General features: G+C 32.6%; 2 protein-coding genes across 3 annotated transcripts; one reads left to right on the top strand and one right to left on the bottom strand.

Annotated features, from left to right (window-relative positions):
* Positions 1 to 106: 106 nt before the first annotated feature.
* On the bottom strand, positions 107 to 2471 carry LOC105788100 (pentatricopeptide repeat-containing protein At4g21190). Its single transcript, XM_012614830.2, has 6 exons — positions 2338 to 2471; positions 2059 to 2143; positions 1822 to 1920; positions 1507 to 1650; positions 1208 to 1420; positions 107 to 791 (listed from the first exon to the last, which is right to left on the bottom strand). The coding sequence occupies exons 2-6, from the start codon at positions 2140 to 2142 to the stop codon at positions 411 to 413; spliced, it is 921 nt and encodes a 306-aa protein (XP_012470284.1). The 5' UTR covers position 2143; positions 2338 to 2471; the 3' UTR covers positions 107 to 410.
* Positions 2472 to 3801: 1330 nt separating this feature from the next.
* Positions 3802 to 7991, top strand: LOC105788099 (uncharacterized protein At3g49140). 2 transcript variants are annotated; one of them, XM_012614826.2, is made up of 11 exons: positions 3802 to 4019; positions 4243 to 4333; positions 4618 to 4837; positions 5045 to 5168; positions 5251 to 5318; positions 5643 to 5822; positions 5955 to 6080; positions 6311 to 6649; positions 7025 to 7177; positions 7458 to 7553; positions 7712 to 7991. In XM_012614826.2, the coding sequence occupies exons 1-11, from the start codon at positions 3941 to 3943 to the stop codon at positions 7808 to 7810; spliced, it is 1575 nt and encodes a 524-aa protein (XP_012470280.1). In that variant the 5' UTR covers positions 3802 to 3940; the 3' UTR covers positions 7811 to 7991. The 2 variants fall into 2 exon arrangements, with proteins under 2 accessions (XP_012470280.1, XP_012470281.1); XM_012614827.2 differs by having other exon boundaries at positions 3803 to 4019; positions 5066 to 5168.
* Positions 7992 to 23830: the final 15839 nt, after the last annotated feature.

Below are 23830 nucleotides of genomic sequence, written 5' to 3'. Positions count from 1 at the left end.
AAATAAATCTGACTGGAGGGATAATAACTCGGATATCAGAAGTTATGAAAAATTTCAGTAAGTGGCACCTTATAATCTATTTCAGCTAATAATCAATTCAAGGGTCTTAATAACTTTGGATCATTTATTCAATCAACTTTTGCAAGTTCTTTTCAGTTGTCCATATAAGAGAAAGAAGAAACATTTCTTACTATCCTACAGCCTACTTATGTTTTACATGAAGCCCAGAAGAAACCTAGCACAATAAGGAGAGTGCTGATACAAAATAACATGACATGAGAAACGCTTTTTCATTCTTGTCATACAACCTTCCTTAACATGCTCCTGAGATCGAATATATTGTATTTCAGTATCACAGCCAAGGCTTGCTGGATATAAGACTATTGATTAATCATGAAATTATATCAACTTCAGCAGTGAATGTAATTTGATTGTGCTTCTGGTTCTTCATGCTTGAAACTCATAATCCATTCAGTTTCATTGTCCTCAGTGACACCTTTGGCAATTTTATTTGAACTTGCTTCTGCTTCCTCATGCTCTAAACTCGAATTCTCTTCAGTTTCCTTGTCCTCAGTGACACCTTTGGCCTTTTTATCAAATTCCTGTAGCTGCTTCACTTGAATTTTGACACGCTTTCCCTTGATGTACCGGTATTCCCATTTTGGTGGAGGATATTTCCTTTTTAATTTGTCGTACTTGTCCAACATGCCCAACTTTTGGAAGGTATTTCCAACCATTGAAACAACTGATATACTTGGTTTGACACCAAGCTCTTCCATGTCAGCAAATACCTATAAAAGTATCACACGAGTTACATTAGTAGGATTCAGAGAAGTTCAGGGCATCCATTACTCAAAACCACTCGTAGGGTCATATCATAGTTAAAAACTTAAATTACAAAGGCTCTGATTGTTTGATGCTTTTGCTTAACCAAATCGAGCCTAAAACCAAACTGATTATTGTTTTAGGCAGATAGAAAGATTAAAAACACGAGGAAAAGAAAGACACTGCTATGTACCATATTCACTAACCATCTCAACTGTGCTACACGGATTTTTAAGGGAATATAAAATCAGACTTGGGAGTAATCAGATGCAGTTTATGGTTAGTCACAGAAATCAAAGAAAGATAGAAGAAATGCTCAATTATCCATTCAAATTATGGTACTGCATGAGAGTCTTGAATGAGATGGCAAAAAAAAACATACCTCAAACATCTTCTCATGCATGTCCTTGTGGTAATAAATAGAAATCATTTTATCAAAGAAAATACGTGGGGTGCTTTCTAAATTATCAGAAAATAGTTTGACCCACAGCTCTTCAGCCTCTTCAAGTCTCCCATCCTCCGCTAAGGCATTCAGTAAGGTGAAATACGTTCCCATTGTTCTTCCTTGACCTTTGCTTAACATCCACTTTATCACCTGCAAACCAAGTGCACTTTCCTAGACTTAGCTCTTTTTAGTGTAGAAAGCCAAAAGAAAGGATAAAACTGAAGAGAAATGATTACCTGAATTATTCTCTTCCATTCTTGTTCGTTCTGTAGGATCTTCAATGCTTTCTTAACTGTAATTAGAGGGAACTCTAGTTCCCATGCAATAAAGGAGTCGAGAGCCCCGTAAACTTCCTCCTTGACATTTGACAGTTGCTTAACCTACATAAGGATGGCCGATAATAGATGACTATTATCCCACGATTGCTATAAAAAGAATCAAATCCGTGTCTATAATTACTTCTCATTCCAGAATCAGCAACCATTAACGATATTTGTTTTGCTAATATTTAACTTATACAAGTTAAGATAGTAAAGCAAACAAGAACTTACACAAGTAACAAGCTTTGCTGATTTAGAGACAGTCCCAATTCTATTCCTTGATTTCCATACCCGAGGATACCGAGGTCTTGGACCTTTAGCAGCGCATACCTGAAAATCATTTCAGATTTACTAATTCACCAAGAACACCATTAAAATTTAAAATTTCATACAGCATTCCCTTCTCTCTTTAGCGTTTAGGAGGAGACAATATATCTATATATGCGAAAATTTCAATTGAAAGCGTACCACGGTATTCCTAGGTCTCTGGTTAATTTTAACTGATTCCAATCTTTTAGTAACGAGTGGCAGAGCATATCTACAACAAAGCATCCTGACATAATGCAAAACCAAAAGGAAAAAAAGAAAGAAATTTTGATTAATTGTGGTAGCATTAGTTGCCATCCACTAAACAATTTTATTGCTTCAAGAAAATCTTAAAAGAAATGCTTAAACTTATATATTCCAGCATTTTCTCAGCAACCAAACGCAATTGCTTAAACGAGACAGAAACTGAAAGAGGAATACCGGTTATTTCTTGAGGGTTTAAGAACCAGCAAATTTCAAGGTTGAGGCTCGAGAGTTTGCTTCAGCCTTGTAGATGGAAGATTTTTTCTTTCCTTTTTTCCCTTAGTTTCGGGTTTTTTTCCAGTTTCTTTTTATTTCCTAATTGCCCAAACAATAAGAATAAATAAATGGTTAAAATCTGTCTATAGTCCCGTACTTTTCAAAAATTAGAAACTTAGTCCCTGTTCTTATATTTCTAGGAATTTAGTTCCTCTGCCATTGACAAGTTCAACTCACTATTAATACTGTTGAATTTGTTGTTATAATTAACCTGATTTTAAAAGATATATTATAATTAACATGAGCTTAATAAAAAAATATTGTGAACAATTATGCTTGAATATTGAAATGGACTAAATTCCTAATTTTTAAAAAATACATGGACATAGGTAGAGGTGTCTATGGGCTAGGCTGGGTCCGAGTTAGGTCCAACCAGAATTTTAGGCTCAGGCTAGGCCTGACCCAAAAAACGAGCTAAAAATTTTGTCCAAGCTTGATCTCGATAAAAATGCTAAAACTTGAGTCTGATCTGGCTGTATTAATTTTTTTATATTATTATTTTTATATAATTTTTTTAAAAATATATAACACATCAAATATACTAAAAATATTAAAATAAATATTTCTCAACAAATTAAAAAATTTAAAATTATATTTAAATAATATTAAGATAGGTGCAACTTAATAAGCAAATCTTGAGTTATACAATATTCAAATAATAACAATAAAATAATAGCAAGATAATAGTAAAATAGTAACAAAATAGTAAAAAAATAACAAGAAAATAGCAACAAAATAATAAAAAACAACAAGTTTTTTTTTGCATAGTTGGGTCGGGCTTGGGCCAAAAAAGCCTTACTCGAGGCTCTACCAGCTTTCTAAACGGGCCTTATTTTTTTGCCCAAGTCTATTTTTCAAGTCCACTTTTCGGGCAGGCTTTCGGGGCCAGGTGACCTGACCCATGAACATGTCTAGACATAGACACATTTTAACTTAAATAAATAATTTGGCTTATTTATTTTTTTGTTAAAATATATTGTTAATCCTTTTACTTTAATAAAATTTAAAATTTAGTTCTTATATTTAAAAAAATTAAAAATTTAATTTAAAAATCTATTCTTATCATTAAGTTATCTTTAGTTTTCCTAAAAATTGTTAATTTAGCATTTTGAGGAAATATCCTCATATGACGTAGCATATGATTGGTAAAAAATAAGCATGTTAAGTTAATAAATTTTGATGAAAATTACCAACAATAATCATGATTAGAGTAGAAAGATTAAGTATTTAACTTAAATATCAAATTTTGTCAAAATACAAGGACTAAGAGCAGATTTTAACCTTATTTTTTCTCCTTCCCACATAACATTATTTAGAATTTTACATCCAGTTATTTTAGACAACGTGTACGGTTGCAGGCAATACAAAATCTCATTTGCCGCAGACGAACTCTACCCATATACCTCATCTTCTCACGTTAGCTCTTCGAAGAGAATGGACGCTTTATGCATCACCAAACCAGCCTAATTAATTTTCTGTATTTTTTTTCCCTAATTTTTTTTAAATGATGTTGATGATTGAATCAGCTATGGCCGTCCGATTTCCCACCCCAACCAATTTCTGCTCCTCCTCCGCCTTTCACAGTAACTCCTCCCTGTCCTTCTCCTTCTCTCTTTTACATTTTCGAATATCATAAACAACTTCTAGAAAAAGCTGAATTACAGATGCAGTTCAACTTCACTGTGCTGCAACGATCGGCTATATGTTTAGTTTTTTATTTTAAAATGTTCTTTCATTTTCACGGCTGCCAAATTGAGACTTAACTTCCTTTTTTTGGTATATATTGTGCATGTACTGTTTGAGTAGATTATCGTCCTATGTGCAATTCCGGTGAGGTTACTAGTTGCCACGTCTCCTGCCGCCGGCTGTTTTGCCATGGCGGCTTTGGCATAACTTGGTACTATGTTTAATTCATATTTTCCTTTTGCTAGTTGTTATCCTTCGGGGTTTTTCTTTTTCTCTTCTGAATTTAAATTTTATCTTACTAGCTTATTTTTAGACTCCAAATGAAAAGAAATATGGAATGGTGAATTATCAGTAAAATATCATAAATTGGTTCAAGTCTAATCCTAAAAGGGGGGACTTTTTTTTTGGGATTTTTTTTTTCTTTTTGTAATATGTTCTGCAGATAAAGAATAGTAGTTAACTAGTTATGATTGTTAAGGCTAGAGTTGTTTGCAGGAAAGGATTTCGAAGACTAAATAGAGCTTCCCTTTCGAGAAGGACCCTCGTAAAGAATAACATTCGGGCAACCGCTGAGCATTTAGGTTCAGCATCCGATCCTGCAAAGCATAAAGGAAGGTCGCATTACCATCCGTTTGAGGATATTGGTGAGGCTACATCTAAAAAGAGCAATGATGCTACACTCACAGCTGCAGAAACCTCTAGGACGATCATTGAGGTATTGCATTCATTGTTCCTTACTGAATCAACATCCGTAGGAATGGCATTAATGTAATGAATATGTTTGTACATGGTTTTCTTTTCTGTTATTGTTGAAGAAAAGTAATTTGGATGTCTTTTCTGCAATTTGGTTTGGTTAACACTTGGAAGATGTACTCTTATGCTTCGATTCCTGCTTCTCAATCTGTTTGTTTGGCTAACGTAGGCTGTAGCATGCCATTTTCAGGTGAATAGTAAAGCAACAGTTATGTTTACAGGGATGATCAATGATGAAGTTCATGAAAATATTATGTGGCCAGACTTGCCTTATGCAACCGATGAACATGGAAGTAAGTTGACTGTTCCGGTCTGAAGTATTTAAGCCTAGCTGCCTCAGTAAGCAAATTGAAATTTTCCTCTGATGCCTTGCAGATGTATACTTGCAAGTGAAAAGCGATGAAGATATTTTGCAAAGTCTTACTGTAGAAAATAACTTTGTGGTATGCAGCACTTTTCTTTCTGAAAATTTTGCTAACTTGTTACCTGCATGCATGTCTCAAGATGGTGCTTAGATCTTGCATGTAGTTTTCACTTTTCTAGTTTGACGTTAGTGTTTGTCCGTGTAACCCTTTCATAACTGAGATTTCTTGAAATATGTTTTGCACTTTGCATTTATTGATTTGACATTTTAATGACTGCATCATTCTATCCTGCAAACGGGCTTCATTTGAGTTGAGTTGCTATCGAATATGAGAAAAGGTCTACAAAGAGTCCTCTTATTTGCTACTGTGTTCCTTAAAGCTTATTTATTTTGTATAATGCAGCAAGTAATTATAGGATTTGACACTACGGAAATCATGAAGGAAATCGAATTATCAGGTCCATCAGAAGTTGATTTTGGAATTGAGGAAATTGACAATGAAGATGTTGATATTGAAGATGATGATGATGATGATGATGATGATGATGATGATGATGATGATGATGAAGAAGATTATGATGAGGTTTGACCTTTTTCCTTTTTCTCCCGCTTCCTTTCGAATATGATGCATGAATCTAGCGTTTTATATGAGATACTTTCATTAACCTATTTGCTATATGTATATATAAAATATATATTAATTTATTGTTTGTAGGAGTGGGTTGCTGCTCTTGAAGATGAAGATGATCAAGATGACTCTGATGGGACTCTTGGGGACTGGGCAAAATTGGATACTATGCGTTCATCCCATCCTATGTACTTTGCCAAAAAGTTGACTGAGGTAATGACACTCTATGTCAGATACTGAAAGCAAACTAGCGAGGAAGCAGTGCTAGGAAGAGAACATGAAGTAAAATTCAAGTTCATAGCTATATAGTATGTACTAATATGTATTAAGTTTGAGTTTATGCACCTTACCCCCTTGTTGAGTCCATATCTACAAAGATGATATCTTTATGCATGGTTTGTTTCAACGGCATTTTCAAAATGATTTTCTCTTATGTTTTGTAGGCAGCCTCAGATGATCCTGTAGACTGGATGGAACAACCTTCGGACGGTTTAGCTATCCAAGGCCTTCTAAGGCCTGCCCTCACTGAAGAACATTCTGAAATTCAGAAGCACATGTCTACCAATCAGTCTCATGGTTCTGATACAAATCAGGCTGAGAAAGATGTGGGAGACAAAGTAGAAGATCTTGGCATAATTAATGGTTATGGAAATGAATCAGAGTTATCAAGAAAGAGTTCATCATCCGAAAGATTGGGGAAAAATGAGATCTCAACAAATGGGTCTTCATTTTACAAATTAGAGATGATTAAAATTCAGCTAATTACAGCACATGGACATCAGGTCTGTAAGAGGCTTTCACGTTCCCTGATTTTCATTCCTTTTCTCATGTAAATTTGATTTGATTATCTTGTGGATATCTATTTTATGTGTGTGAGGTATTAGCTACAGTCATGGAATTACTCGAGTGCTACTAAGTCTGGCATTTTGTCAACAAAATTTTTAGTTAAGATGATATAGGCCTATTGCCTTTTTTGCAATGTCGAAGGGTTTTCTATGGCACAATACAGATTAAAGCCATAGTAACTGTTGCATCAACTACCGCCTATTACCTGTCTTTGTAATTGCTATTAGAGTAATATTGACTTTATTTTTTCTTTTCTTTTCTCCCACCATATGAGATTGCAGGAGAATAATTGAATTTTTCTGCATGTCCAGACAGATGTTGAATTAGAAGACTTCAAGCAGGCTCAACCTGATGCTATTGCACACTTGGCTGCCAAAATTATATCTCGCCTGAAAGCTGGTGGAGAAAAAACCACACAAGCACTCAAATCACTCTGTTGGAGATGCAAGGGTATTCAAGTCGAGGTAAAATCAAGAAATCATCAGATGTGTAAAAGTCTATACTTTGCTAAGTCTACTCTAAGCCGTGCAAAACTTTTTAGGTTCTGAAGCATATAGGTCTTAAATTTTTCTTCTTTAAAAAAAAAGGGTGGTTGCTTTAATCCCTATTACCTTGGAAGCTAAGGTTATATATGGTTAGATATAAGAAACCTGTCTAGCCTTAATATTTAGTATTACTTCTTTTTGGTTAGCTAATTTATTGATTTTAAAAATGATTATTCATCTTCTTTGCACTCTGTCATAGGAAGTAGCCATTATCAGTGTGGATTCCCTTGGATTTGTCCTGAGAATTTGCTCTGGAACCCAAATTGAAACCTTACGGTTCGCATTTAATGCCCGGGTATGTCATACACTTGCGCACGCACACATTCTTGCCTTTTTTGTTTGTTCTTCTTTAAGGTCATCATTTCTGTACAAATAAGCCAGCAGTTCATAGGATCAAATTCCCACTAACTAATAACCTAGCCACCTTTGTTTGAATTCAATTGCCCTTTGCAGGCCACTTCAGAGTATAGTGCTGAGAGACAACTTAACGACATGTTGTTCCCAAGGAGCCATCAAAGGCCACAAAAACAGATAACTGGCTCTTCAAAATGAATGCTGAAGTTGTTGAATAGACGCTTTACCGCATAATTGTGGATCATGTCTTCTACACTTCCTCGAAGATTTTTGTATATGGCAGAGGCTCAAAGAAAAAAAGGAAAAAAAGCTTTGCTGCCTGGCATCAAATGTATCTTGTTTATGGAGATAAGGATTGTTGGTGCATTCTTTTCTTCAATTCCCATGATGAAATACGGTTTAATATATGATCAAACAGAAAAATGTATAACTTAACTTCAATTTAAGAATCACATAATAATTTATTTGGCCTCCAATATTAAAAAAAATTATTTTATCCATTAATTTGTTTTATTATTATTATTATTATTTTGTTTCGTTTAGTCTTTGAATTTGCATTATTTGTCAAATAATCTTAAAATGGATAAAAGAAAATTAAGAATTGTTAATTTTGTTGATGTGACATCTACATGGTAATCTTATGTGGATGTCATATAAGTAATTAATTAATTTTTTAAAATTAAAAATATTCTTATATTCTTATACTTTTAATTTAAAAATAATTTATATATTTTTTTGAATTTTAAAATTTAAAAATAGTTAATTTAAAAAATCGCATGAACTAGAGGAGTCTATTTAAAGACAAGGCTATACACGTAAAGGCAATAAAAAGAACATTTTGAAAGTAAATGGCAGTTTATTTTATGATGGGTTATGTCGTGGATATATATTGATAACGCAAGTATACACTATAAAGTTATGAAGTATTATTCTGAAGTATGAATATTATACTTGTATTGAAAAGTATATTTAAGCATATAATGCCATAATTTCAGTATTGTATTATATTTAAAAATATGCATATTACTTCGTATGATAGAAAAAAATTTAAAGATGAAAAATTTAAAAAATCTCGACTTAGACTCAACTTAACTTTTGCATGTACCTCTAGACTCAATTCCAAATTCGATTTAGTTCAAGAATTGGCCAAACTTATAGCTATGATACCACTAAATGTAATACCCTCTACTCTGCCCGTTCGCCAAGTCTGAGTTACATTGTATTACATTCGGTTGACGGAGCAACTACGATCAATTCATAATTAAAATATCAATTTAAAGATAAAATCAAACAAATATACATTCAACACAAAATACAATCATTCTCGGGCTTTATACAAGCTTACGGAAGCTCTAAAACTAAACTGAGATTGAATTAGGACTAAAATACAAATTTTTTAAATTCAAGATCGATTTCGCAACGAGAGGGGGTTCCTAGTCGCAACGTGACATACTGGCTTGGCCAAAAGGCCTCCTCATCGTGGCAATGAGTTTCCTTGTCGTGCCGTGGCATAGAGCCCAAATCTCATCGCGACGACATCCGTGTGATGTTGCGAAGTCACACATTGTACCTACAAATTATGTTGGATTGCTGGTACGCCCCATGATGCAGCGAAAAAAGTATTTCGGCAATCATCAACTACAAATCCATGTATAAGGAACGAATTGGGTTGAAAATGTACCTTCTTTACTGAAAACATTGAAAGGATGTTGCTGATTCGATGTTGATTCCAAGCCATAACGAAAATGTCCCAGCCTCTATTAACACCCCTAACTTGTCTCCATCGCCAGATTAGGGTTATGGAGCATTACTGTACTATTAGAAACATTTAACATCATAATATCTAAATAAATTACTCATATCATAGTCCATTCAATTACATGCATTCTGTCCCTAAATCGAGCCCTTGAGGCCCTAAAAATAACATAGAAGCAATTCGGGAACAATTTGAAACAAAACGGAAACTTAGGAAAAAGTTGCAAAAATTGGAAACAAGGGTCACACGGCCATGTGGAATCACCCCATGCCATGTAACTCACTGACTTGAAACCCTAAGGAATCACAAGTGAGACACGACCGTGTGACAGTCTGTGTCTCAGGCCGTGTGAACCCAAAATTCACCTAAGATCAAACCATGCATAAACATCCAATCTATTTGTGCACACTTTCAAGGGACTTAAACATCATCTAAATTCACTTAAACATACCATTCAAAATCATCTTAACTTGCCTAACCAATAGACCATTCATAGGTACCACAAACATTCCAAAACATCAACTATCAAAACATGTCATTTTGTTCAAACAAAACAACCTAATTCAAACGCCTACCAAAATACCATACCTTTCAATTACCCTACAGTAGTAAAAAAGACCATACTTAACAAGCATTATAAGTTCTTCAACTAAACATAAACTTCAAAGATATAAACTTACTAAATCAACTATTTAATACATCCATGAGCTATCAATACAAAAGACCTATACATGATAATATTGCGATTTCCATACATGATAACCTAGCTCAAATATGAACTAAAACATGTCACAAGCAATAATTTTCAAGCCATCATCAATATGCTAAGATAACCTTGTAAACAAGCACTTTAAAGTAACCAAAATCATATATCTTGGTAAGGCATCAAAGTGTACCAAATCAACATATCTTTCCAAAGCTTATACATGACAAAACACCATTAACACATGACATAATACCATTTCAAATCACCCTATACATGTCATTATAAACCTTAGCAAAATTACTCAAAAACTACTGAATTTTCTGCTAGATAGTGTGATAGGTCTTCAACGAACTTCCAAACCGATCGAGCTTCCGATAATCTAAAAACAAATGAAAGAAACTATGTAATGGCCCAAATTTAATGTTATCGGAACAGTGGTTTCGGGACCACAAATCCGATGAGGAAAAATTTATTTTTTATTATATTTTTATGGCCTACAGTTTCACGAAGATATTTCGTGAAAATTTCGTTCAAAAATTTTGACGTTTGAGCACTCAATTTAGTCAAAAGGACTAAATTGTAAAAAGTGTAAAAGTTGAGTTCTATATGTTAGAGGTGTCCAATTGTTATGAAATTTTAAATTGGAGGTCTTTATATGGTAATTAGAACATTGGTTAAGTTGGTGGACAAAAATGGACATGGTTAGGTATGTTTCCAAAGTTTTTCATTAAGGGCATTTTAGTCATTTAGTTATTAAAATGAATTAAAAACAAAATTAAAAGCCAATTTTTGATCATCTTCTTCATTAGGCCGAATTTAGCAAGGGGATAAGTCATGGTTAGGGTTTTCAAGCTTCCAAGCTCCATAGTAAGTGATCCCAAGCCCCGGTTTTAATGTTCTTTAAGTTTTTGGAATCTCGGTAGCTTAATTTAGCTTATTCTAGCAATAATTCAACCTAGGGTTCATATTTGGAAAAATACCCATAGGTGAAATGTGTTTATTTTTATGTTTTATGATAGAATATGAAGCTATAAAATATGTTAAATAACTTTTGCTAGTCGATTTTAAGCGAAAATGAGTAAGTTGACATAATCGGTAAAAATACCTAATGTTCATAAGTACATGTTAGAGTGAGAATTTGATGTTTCCATAGAAGGGAAAAATGTTCAGCATGTCATAAAACATAATAATATGAGATGAAGTTTAATTTCCGAGCCTTGGGACAAAAATGTAATTATGTAAAAGTTTAGGGGCAAAATCATAATTTTGCAAAATTTAAAGTCGAAGGCTGTTTTGATAAATGTGAGTATTAAAAGAGTTAAATTTGCTATTTTAGATCAAGAAGAATGAAACTCGAGGTTAGACAAATGAAAGAATAAAGTTGAAGGCTAAGTTGGTAAATTTGGCTATATTTGGTACCGAGGTAAGTTTACAGTAAATAAATGTAATATTTCAATAATAATTATTATTATTGTTATTTTCCAGAAATTATGTACTTATTTTATGAAATTATTTAATGTTGACTTAAGTATGAGATGATAGAGAATCAATGTTAAAAAGTCTCGTTGAAACATAAGGAATGTATTGGATACTAATGTCATGACATTTGGGCAAAGAGATCCTATGTAAGACCATGTCTGGGACATGGCATTGGCACCGAGACGAGAGGTCCCATGTAAGATCATGTCTGGGACATGGCTTTGACATGTTATTATCAGAATAGACCCAAGTATCCTTATTATTCCAATGTGGCTCAAAGGGTTAGTAAATGAATCATGTTAATGAAAGTTCATTTAAAAGCATAAATGGCAAGCTCAGATGAGTTATAGAAGTTAAGAACTTATTATGTTATCAATTGATACTTAATGTTTCAGTAAGAGAACGAGAATGAGATTAAATAAAGAGTAAACTAGAGATCTTGACATTTGAGTTTAATTATTTGTGTTAAATATTGTTATTTATTTGCTAGTAAACTTAATAAGCTTTATGCTTACTTCTTTTATTTTTCTCTCTCTTATAGTATTGTAAAGCTACTTTTAGGAACTTAAAGACGTCGGAGATCGTCCGCACTATCAACCACAACGACTCAGTATTTTATGATGATCTATGTTTGAACTATGGCATGTATATGGACTTATTTATTTTGAATGTTGTATTATTATTTTGGCTAAAAAAATGATGTGTAAATATCTAATGATGAATGCTTGTCAAAATGGCTAAGTATGAAGTGCTTGTTGTTATACATGTCTATGTGATAAATTATGCATAGAAATCATGAAAGAGTAAAAATTTGCAAAGAAATAGATTTCGAACAGCAACAGTGATGTGAATTTAAAAAATCACATAGGATAGTATATAATGAATTAGAAGGTAAATTATATATATAATGAATGCTTATTAAGTCTACTTTCATAGAAAAAATCGGTGAGCAAAAGGAATTTTATATTTTGAGATATATGAATTTTAGTGAGACAGGGTCAAAACTATTTTTAGGGTCTCCTATTCTGAGTTTAGAAAATCATTAAAAATTGTAAAAAAATGGTTATGAGATGTAGTTTATATGTGTAGATTCCTTATTCAGTCTATTTTTTGTATAAATAAGTGAGACACCAGCTAAAGTCTGTATGATGAGATAACTGAATTTTAGTGACAAGAGGTCAGTACAGTCAAATAGTGAAATAGTTGAGAGTTTAACTAATAAACTGTACTAGTTGGCTGCTGAACCTAAAATTCTGAAAAATTTATGGTAAGAAGATATATGAGTCTAGTTTCAAGGAAAATTTATGAATTTAAATTTTGAGTTCCGTAGCTCGAGTTATAAATGATTTATTAACTGTTATGCGAGTGGATAGATTTGTTGTAAATGTGGAAATTGATTTCAAAAGTAATTTTTTTTATGTCTCAAATTAGTAAGACAGGTAAAGTAATCCTCGAGCTCGACTCTGGCAACAGTCTCAGGTAAGGGGTGTTACAAACTACATAAGCAACAAGTTCTTAGTAAGCTCGTATAAACTTTAAACATAACTTACCATTTCATTTATACATTTTATAAAATAAGTATAAGTCATTTCCAATGTCATAAGCTTAGCAAAGCCTAATCAACATCACCAATTCACAATTTAGTATATCTATCCATAACATAATTGAAATCAACCATGAGACATGTAAATTTCCATATGTACAACATCATTTAGTTCATAAGTCCTCTCACTAAGTCATGATCCAATCCATTTGCATACTTACCATTTCATTCCCTTTTCTTGCTCGTTGAACCGTCTAGAATTTCATCAGATACTTGGAAAAGCTCACACAAAGTGTGCCTTTACATATAATCGTAACATTTCCTTTACATCAATGCTCACACGAGCTATGAAATGGGCCTGCTCACACGAGTTGTGGGTCAAAATGTAAGCTACACGATGTTGCTCACACAAGTTGTGGAGAATCTGCAACAAATGCAGGACCTCAGCCACCGGTAGGACATTCAAGACCAACACCCAAAACATGAAATCCTTAAATGACATGTCATTTGTATCCTAAGAATTCCTAAAGTTCAATCGATACTCGATATCCATCAATTCATTATAGCATTGATACATTTGTGTATATATATATATATATATATAAGTTCATTTATATCAAATCAACTAATGAATATTCAATTTAACTAGCATATAAACGGTTACAGTTCATACGAACTTATTAGACTAAATTGCAGCAACGACTAAGTATAAGGGCTATTTGGAATTTTTCTCTTCTCCTCAATTTTCCATTCGTTCTTGATCTAAAATAATAATTTCATTCAATTCAATAATTCTAACAGAAAAATCAATTCATTTTATGCAATTAAATCCTGTAACATCCCGAATTTTGGGCCTAGAAGAAATAGGTTTTGAACAAGGGAACAGTTAGGAGAGTACACATAAATATTTAGTTGTGCAAGGAAGTGACACAAATTGCTTGTTTGTTTTAATGGCTAAGTGATTTGGGTGTGTATGAGAGTATTTGAGAAGTCTGGGTTCAAGTCTTTGCTTCTGTAGAATTTTTAGTTTTGCTCTTAAATGAATCTGAGCACTGGCATATAGGCCTTATAAATAATAGTGTTTGTTTTATGACACAAAAAAAGAGCTTGTGGTTTGGTGGCAAGATGGCTTGTTGTGTGATTGTGAGGTCTAATGTTCAAGTCTTGGGTTGCGCAATGGAGTATTTATTTTACTGCTTGAGCTGGGTAGGTAGTGGAGTTGGATTAGAATACTACTTATGGGAGTTTGAACTGGTCATGGAGGGAGTTGGGGAGGATTAGATGGAGAAAATCAAGAAGGGATAAGGGACGGATTTTAGGAGAAAATCAAAGAGTTTGTGGGAGAGGAGGAGTTGTGTGTCGTATGGAGTATGCTTGTGCTGAATTTGGTCTATGGCACTGAGGTAATCGGCTTTGTTGAAGTTGTTTTTCCTCTGCTAGTGTGGTTTTGGTTGGTGTCGCGTCTTTGTTTCTTTGCTTCTAGGTGCGCTTTCGCAATCAGGTGTGTAATCACCCACTGCCACTATAGATCGGTGAAAAGTTGAAAAGCCGTAAACATGGCGTTTGAGACCACACGGGCGTGCGATCGTTCGAGTGGTAAGCCTAACTTACGACTCGATGGGTAAAATTACTGAAATACCCTCGAAAGGTAAAATTACCGAAATACCCTCGAAGGTTAAAATTATCGAAATACCCTCAAAGGGTAAAATTACTAAAATACCCTCTAAGGGTAAAATTACTAAAATACCCCTGAAGGGTAAAATTATCGAAATACCCTCGAAGGATACCAATTTGCTCTATGTTATATATATGTCTGCTACTGAGTATGACATACTGCATACACGTATGATTTATGACATGACATACTGCATGGGGTTGAGATTTTGATATAGGGGAAATATACTGTACTAGTGGCTTTGCCACATATACTGTTACTGGCAGCCTTGCTGTATTACTGTTACTGGCAGCTCTGCTGCGATATTGGTGTGTTAGTTGGGTGGGTCGATTTTATCCCCAGGTGGTGTGTTGGTGGTACGGAGTGGTGTGATGGCTGGATTGGGGTGGGTTGCATAACTGTATTATACTGATTACTGTATTGGGCTAAGGCCCACTCACTGTTACTGTACTGGGTTTAGGCCCACACTATACTGTTACTGAATAGGGCTTAGCCCAGACTGTTACTACATGTTGTATGTGGACTGTTTGGTAGGGGATTACACACTGAGTTTCGAAAACTCACACTCTCCTTTTAACTGTGCAGGTAATCCTTAGCCATAGACGATTCGGGGCTGCGAGGGACTCAAAGGTGGCCACACAACTACTGCTGATGTTTACATTTGTTTTTTTAATTTTTATTAATTTTTTGGGTTTTTTTTGTAATAATGCCTTTAATTTTGGTTTTTAACTTTAATTGGGCTTTGCTTACATATTTTATACTGCTAGTTAGGTGAAAACGAATTTTCAAAATAATTATGGTTTTCAAATACACGGACTTTAAACGTTAGAGTTTTCAAATGCTTTTGCATTTTAAATCAACTTAATATAATAATAGCAGTTAATCAGACAAAAAATTGGTTAAGTGTTCCGTTAAACATTACTAAAGAGGTTTCCAAACTTAAAAAACGAGTTTTATCAACAAGAAACGAGTTTTATCACTAAGTTTAAATTTTGAGAGAGACTTCAATGTGACACACCAGATAAGGCCATAAAATCTAGTCCGGGTCCAGGGTGTTACAAATCCTTTTTGACATTTTTACAAAATTGTCCTCAATATTTTACTTTTATACAATTTAGTCCCTAAGCCCAAAACATGCAAATTAACCTTTTTTATTCAATTTCAAGGTTAGTCGAATTTTTTGGAACCTATTACAACCCATAATTTCTATTATTTCATAGCAAGTCCTTGTACTTTTACTAATTTCACATTTTAGTCCTTAAACATTAAAATTACCAAAATTTTCTTTACAAAACAGTCTTATCTAGCAACCAAGCTTAAGATTCTACCATAAACTTTTAAGAACATCTCAAATTCATCAATGAAACATTTCATAACATTTGAAAATTTAACAAATTGACCCCCGGGTTAGCTATATTAAGCTAATATGATAACAAAAATATAAAAATTACTAAAAACGGGTGACAATTATATACCATGCATGAAATTTTAGCTTCGGTCGAAAGCTTCTTCCCTAAAAATGGTGTTTCGGTCATCCCCTTCTCCCTAATGAAAAAGATGATATCTTTTTTCCCTACTTAATTTTAAGTTTAATTAGCTAATTACCATTTTACCCTTAAATATTAAACCAAATTTCACCAAATGCCAAGCCATAATCATTTACTAACGTTAAAATTGGTTGAATTACTACTTAAGGCCCTTATTTCAAGTTTTATATCCATTAAATACAAATAAAGTTATAACTATTAAATTTTACATCTTTACAATTTAGTCCTTTCCAATTAATTAACTCTCTAAACATTAAAATTTCTTAACCAAATTTTAATATGACTTTAATAACAATCTATAAATATTTAATAAAACACTTAGGCTCAGTTTATAGAAATGAGGTCTCGATACCTTATTTTCTAAAACTATTTGAATTTAGGTCATACCACTTGAACCTAATTATTATTTCAAATAGCAAAAATTGCCAATTCAAAATTTATTTTAATACTATATTTGACTAGTAAATATTAAATAATAACATTTACGAACTTACTCGTCGAATTTGTGGCCCCGAAACCACTATTTTTGAGACTATTAAAAAATGGGTTGTTACACTCTACGTAGCCCACCCCGTAAAAAACGAACAACCACTTTACTTTCAGAGAGAATTAAAAATGGTTGCTAAATCTTTATTTTATTAAGTTGGTAACCTTAACACACTAATGGATTATCATCCTTTTATCGTCTTTAATATCACATATTAAAAAAGAAAATCAGATTATACTCTTATTAATAGAGAAGTCAAATGGAAAGTTAGAAAAAGAATTATATTCTTTCCAAAAGAATATTAATTTCCATGTCTTTTATATTTTGATCGAAATTAATTATTATAATTGTTTATATTAATAAATTCGTAATATATATAATTAATATTTTGTATGAATTAAATTCATATATTAATTATATTCTTTCCGAATATTAATTTCTATGTCTTTTATATTTTGACCGAAATTAATTAATATAACTATTTTTATTAGTAAATTTAGTAAAATATATACAATTAATATTTTGTATGAATCAAATTCATATATTAATTATATTCTTTCCAAAAGGAGATTAATTTCCAATCGTTTATATTTTGATCGAAATTAATTAAAATAATTGTTTATATTAATAAATTCAATAAAATATATACAATTAATATTTTGTATGAATCAAATTCATAAATTAATTTTATCTATGTTCTCTATTTGTGAACAAGTTTGTACATATAATCATTTAATATTTAACTATCAAATTAAATTAATTCAACAATTAATTTAATTCACGTTTCAACTGAATATAATACCAAACGTATTTGGATTCTGTTTGTTTCAACTATAGAGTGTGACCCTGTAGTTTTTTGTAATGTTGGTAGGAATACTAGAACGTTTCTAACATTACAAGCAATGAGTGGCATCTAGCAATGCATCATTGCCACCCAAGTTAGAAGAAGTCATGATTCGACATAACCTTTCTATGTTAATCTTTTCATGTATTATATTATTTTATCTTTAATATCTAAATTGGACACAAATCAAGGGATAGTCACACTTGTATAGTCCAATATCATATTTCTTGGTTTTCTAAGTAGACTACAATAAACAAATAAGTCTGATATCTCATATCAACTTATTCGAGCATGGCCATGCATTTCTAGTCTCACTCCAACAAGAGGCCTAAGATATTGCTCTCATTATGTAGGAGGGATAAAACCTATCTTGATCAACCATATCTCACTACATGATTTGTGGTATATCCAACATTAGTCTTTATAGTACAACCTGCTACGGTAGACGTTTTGGCTGTATCAAAATATACGACTCACGATGTTGGGACAATGATGATCTCAAGTCCAATGATCATATACATAGTTATCACTATGAGTAATATTATGCTATTACATAATAATTCAAGAAACACACTCATAGCGGGTCAGTCCAATATGACCAAAGAAAGTCTACTCATTTTGATTCTTTCATTTCAACCCCATCTTGTAAAGAAAGTATGAGACGAAAGGAAATTGCAAGAAAAGAAAAACAAGAGTTGATAATGAGAGAAAATGAGAGAAAACTAAAAGAATTTGAGAGAAGAAAAAATAAATAAGAGAAAAAGAAATTGAAAAAGAAAAAGAGAGTGGAAGAAAGAAAATAGAGATTAAGATTGAAAAGGATCATGAGTAAGAAAAGAAATTTGAAAAAGAGTGCGAGAGAGAAGACAAAGAAAGTGAGATTGAAGAAATAAAAGAAAATGTGAGTGGATCGAGAGACATTGTTAGAAAAGAAGGAGAAATTAAAAAGGAAATGAGTGAAAAGGAGATGAGTGTTTTTACTAACCAACATGTGAGTTGTCTTCATATTGTCTCTTCATTTCAGGTTTTTAAAGATCCATTCAATGAGTTTCAACTTCATTACCTTTCCAAGAGAGATAGTTTCAATTGATCAATAAAGGGAAGATAAAAAAAATGACATTAATCCACAAGTGCTTAAAGGTAAGCAAGGTAAGGAATCTTTAGCAATTGAATCATGACAATCTAATTTGAATGTTGTTGATAAAATTATCGGTGACTTAAGTTTTGAAAGATCTTCGAACATTGTTTTTATAACACCCTTAACCCGTATCTATCGCTAGAATAAGGTTACAAAAAATTACCGTAAAAATATAACTTAAATCATTCATTTCCAATCATTTCATAAATTATAACATAATCCATTCAAACACATGCATATTGTCCCTTATTCGAGCCCTCAAGGCCTTAGAAACACTTTAGAAATGATTCAGGACTAAATCAGAAAAATTTAAAACTTTGAAGAAATAGTTAGAAAAATTCACAATGCGGGGGTCACACGGTCGTGTAGCAATTGAAATAGGGACACATGGTTGCGTCTTAGCCCGTGTCCGTGTCCATGTAACTCACTGACTTAGGTCACATGGCCAAGCCACATGCCCGTGTGCCAGGCCGTTTAACTTTCGAAAAGCAACCTTTAAAACCTACAAGGGACACACGGTTGTGTCACATGGCCGTGTGTCACACACTACTGAGAGACACGCCCGTATCTTAGGCCGTGTGGACAGAAATGGCCAAAATCAAGCCATTTCTTTTACCCTTTTCATACAAGAACCTACAAGTAACTTGCACATAGCAATAAGACCTTAACATATGCTCAAATCATGCATAAAATGACTAAATCTCTATACCAAATCTCCATACAACCAATATACAAAAAGACACCTCAATCATCAAGCATCAAACATATCTAAACATGTGCATATTTGTCCTTACCTTAACTATACACACCTAACTTATTTCCATATTAATTCCATGTCATATCAAAATAACCTTACCATATTTGACCGCATTTATACCATTACCAATATCTCATATCTGCCTCAAAGCATAACCCAACTTGGTCACATTATAAACATACCAAATATAGTAATTCCAAACATGCATCAATTTAACCATATTAACAACAATCAACAAGGCATTCAAATGCCATAAGTACCACAAACCCAAAGCAACATTACATACCATAATAAAATTCAATAATTATCAAGTTTTATGTCTTTTATGATTTAGTCCTTTTTTCCTTAATTAACTATTCAATCACTAAAATTTTTGGACCAAACTTCAATTCACCTATATAACCATTCCATATATATTTAATAAAAATATTCACGGACTCGGTTTACAAGAACAAGGTCCTGATACCTCATTTAACTAACTTACTAAGTAATAAAATCCATTAAAACACTATTTTTATTATAATATATTTAACGATAAGAATTAATTAAATATATCTATGGGATTTAGTCGTAATTGTGGTCTCAAACCACTATTTCGACACCACCGGAAAATGAACTATTACAATTACAATTAAGTATTAATACTACATCAGGGGTATCGATACCTACAAATATTGAACTTAAAATAGTGAATCATAAGAAATTGAACTCATAATTTCGACACATTATTCCTAAGTATTGATACTTGGTATATGGGAATAAATACATGTATACATAAAAGCTAAGATAAAGATTTCAATTGTCTTATCTTCCTCATAAGCATAAGGCTTCAATTTCTTCTACTAGCACTACCTTATTTAAACTTACTTCAACTCTAATTTCCAAAATTTCCAAATTCATCATGGTTTTATCAATTAAATTGACTTGAGCTTATTCACTAGAATAGCATCATAAGTATTGGAACACACCTCTTTAGCCCCTCAACTTCTGACTTTTTACTGAGTTAACTGGAGGGACATAATGTGGCATTGGTTGGTCGTTAGTTTATATGAGTTTGTGTGTCTGACCCTAACCAGGGTGGGGAACTTTATTCTCATTCAAAATGTGACCACAATTTCATACGCATGATCGGATGGCTAAAAATAACGTTGTATGCTAAAGGATGGTCGACTACAAAAAAATTCTACCATTTCTAAATTGTGCAATCACCATCTTTGATTAAAACTAGAAGAGTAATCAAGCCCTTAACTTGAATTGATTTAATAAAAAAATATACATTTTTCTTTTTTTTTAAGGTTGTCTCTTTCAATTCCAATTTTTTTAAAGCGTTTTAATGTGAGACTTCCAATGTATTACTACTATCTACTAGAATTATTTTAACCTGATATCCCAGAGTGGTTGTCGTAACTGCCAAAATGTTATTTCATTTTTCATTTATGACCATTTCCTCATCCTTATCATTGAACTCAACATGACATGATTTTATCCAGCGAAGTCATTTTAAAGAAGTAATGATATACATAATGCTTATCAAGAATGCATTTCTCTTGGATTTCAAAAAACTCATTCTTCACGATTACAAATAATCATACTGATGAATTCTCCAATTAAACATTTCCCTTGTTCCTTATCTTGTTTGGTTCGATGGAAGGATCCAATACCTTTATTTCCTAATTGGTGAGGAACCTAGGCAACATATTACTTTAATTGTTGTTGAGAATATGCCTTAGACTTGCTTAATAATAGGTTTGTAGATCAAGTATTTTTAATTTTTTGTTACATGATTTTAGAGTAAGTTAAGTGTTTGTGGCATGATTTTAGGAGTAAGTTAAGTGTTTGTGGTATGATTTTAGGAGTAATTTTAACAGGTTTCTTTTTTTTTTTTGCTATATAATCTGAACTATGCAACAAATTATTGTGTGCTTCCAATATATCTTTCTTTCACATCTTCTGTGTTCCATATTTTTAACTAAAATACCAATAATTTGTATCAAAGCTCTTATCTTAAGGGATCTGTGAGTTGAGAGAAACATATAAGCTTTAGACATGGAAGCTGATATAATGTTGTTTTCTCACATTGTATTTTTTATGGTGATAACTATCAAGCTGTGGGATGTTAGAATGATAGTCTATCTTGATGTGATGGATCTTTAGGAAGTCTTAGAAGAAGATTATGATGTTTTGTCATTGCTAGCAAATCCAAAAATGAATCATCTAAAGACTCATAAAGAGAAGAAGAAAATGAAATCCAAAGTTAAAACATGTCTTTTCTCTGTTGTTTCAAGTGAAATATTTACAAGAATCATAAATTTGGCGTCAGCAAAAGAAATTTGGGACTACCTCAAGAAAGAATACTAGGGTAATGAAAGAAAAAAATATGCAGGTGCTCAATTTGATTAGAGAGTTTGAAATGCTGAAAATGAAGGAGACAGAAACCATTAAAGACTATTCTGACAAGTTCGATGGCATAGTAAACAAGGTAAGATTGTTGGGTAAGGATTTTTCCAATGATCGAATAGTGCAAAAAATTCTTGTCGCTTTTCCTAAAAAATATGAGTTTAAAATTTATTCATTAAAAGAATCTAAGGATTTGTCAAGTATATCCTTAGTAGAATTAGTGAATCCATTGCACGCTCTAAAACAAAGAAGAAAGGTGAGATAATAAGCATCAGTAGAGGGTGCGTTTTGGGCAAAGTTTGAAGATTCGAGAGGTAAAAACAAGAAAATTAAAGATGAGACCAACAATAATAACAACAACGAGACATATCCATCATGTCTACATTGTAAGAAGACAATCACTTGTCAAAAAAGTGTTGGTGGAGGCCTAATATCAAATGCAAAAAATGTGGCAGTATTGGGCACATAGAGTGGGTCTGTAAGTCTCAAAAAAATGAAGAGGCAAAAACATGTATTAAGAAACAAGAAGATGAGTTCTTTTTTTGTGGTGACATGTTTCTCTAATGATTCCTTGTTGATCGATAGTGGTTGCACAAATCACATGACCAATGACCCATCACTTTTCAAAGAACTTGATAAAACTATCATTTCCAAAATAAAAGTTGGAAATGGTGAGTTTATTCCAGTTAAAGGAAAAAGAACAGTGGCTATTGAAAGTTTAGAATGTTTGAAATACATAACTGATATTCTATATGTGCCTAGCATTGACCACAATCTTCTTAGTGTTGGGGAATTGATTGAAAAATGTTACAAGGTCATGTTTGAAGATAAATGGTGTCTGATCAAAGACTCAAAAGGCAGAGATGTATTCAAAGTAAAAATGAACGTAAAAAGCTTTTCTCTAAATCTAATGGAGGAGAAACCAACAACGAATCAATTGCTAAAGACTTCTTAGTACTTTGATGACAACATAGATGATGTTCCAGTTCGTGACACAAGATCTTTACCTAAAATTTATGAAAGGTGCAATGTTTTTGTATTTGAGTCTGCTGAGTTTAAAGAAGTTAAGAAGGATGACAAGCGAATTGAAGCAATGAGAGAAAAGCAGCCTGAGATATTCCAAGTCAAGGGGAAGGAGGAGAAAGTTTGCATGTTAAACAAGGCCTCATATGGTCTTAAATAAACTTCTAGGGCCTGGTACATTAGGATTAATGAATATCATTTGGAAGAACAGATTATTGGTGAAATCAAGTCTATTGTTTTGCAAGACTGAAGATCAAATAGCAAATATGTTAACCAAGACTCTTCCAAAAGTTAGATTTAAATTTTTAAAAAATAAATTAGGTTTTTGCAATTACTAAGGTAAGGAGGAATGTTGAGAATGTGCCTTAGACTTGCTTAATAATAGGTCTGTAGACCAAGTTTTTAAGAATTTTTAATTTTTTTGTTACATGATTTTAGGAGTAAGTTAAGTGTTTGTGGCATGATTTTAGGGGTAAGTTTAACAGGTTTCTATTTTTTTTTTTTGCTATGTAATCTAAACAATACAATAGATTATTGTGTGCTTCCAATATATCTTTCTTTCACATTTTCTGTGTTCATATTTTTTTTTACAAAAATAGCAACAATTTCCTTTGTATGGTTACTACTAAAACACCATCATTTAGGTAAACACAAACCTTGTTTTTATGACCCTCATCAGTATGGAACTGACAATGATCTAAAGATTGTCTTCTAGATTGGTTGGATCTCATGGGAGTTAGTTGCTTATGTATTCCCTGGTCAACCTGACTCGATATGTAATCCCTACAAGTGTTTAGTGGTGTGTAGCTATCAAACGTATTGTATGATGCCCTATCTTTTTATTTATTATTTGAGATGAATTGATG

This window comes from Gossypium raimondii, chromosome 11, assembly GCF_025698545.1.
Source record: "Gossypium raimondii isolate GPD5lz chromosome 11, ASM2569854v1, whole genome shotgun sequence".
NCBI lineage: Eukaryota > Viridiplantae > Streptophyta > Magnoliopsida > Malvales > Malvaceae > Gossypium > Gossypium raimondii.
Note: the sequence above shows the minus strand (reverse complement) of the source record. Positions and strands in the feature narration are given on the sequence as shown.

Coding starts and splice junctions, on each gene's coding strand:
- LOC105788100 (XM_012614830.2), bottom strand. CDS start 2,142: ATGCTTTGTTGTAGATATGCTCTGCCACTCGTTACTAAAAGATTGGAA. Junction 1,651..1,821: donor CAGCAAAGCTTGTTACTTGT/GTAAGTTCTTGT, acceptor ATCCTTATGTAG/GTTAAGCAACTGTCAAATGT. Junction 792..1,207: donor TGCATGAGAAGATGTTTGAG/GTATGTTTTTTT, acceptor ATACTTTTATAG/GTATTTGCTGACATGGAAGA.
- LOC105788099 (XM_012614826.2), top strand. CDS start 3,941: ATGATGTTGATGATTGAATCAGCTATGGCCGTCCGATTTCCCACCCCA. Junction 5,319..5,642: donor CTGTAGAAAATAACTTTGTG/GTATGCAGCACT, acceptor TGTATAATGCAG/CAAGTAATTATAGGATTTGA. Junction 6,650..7,024: donor TTACAGCACATGGACATCAG/GTCTGTAAGAGG, acceptor CTGCATGTCCAG/ACAGATGTTGAATTAGAAGA.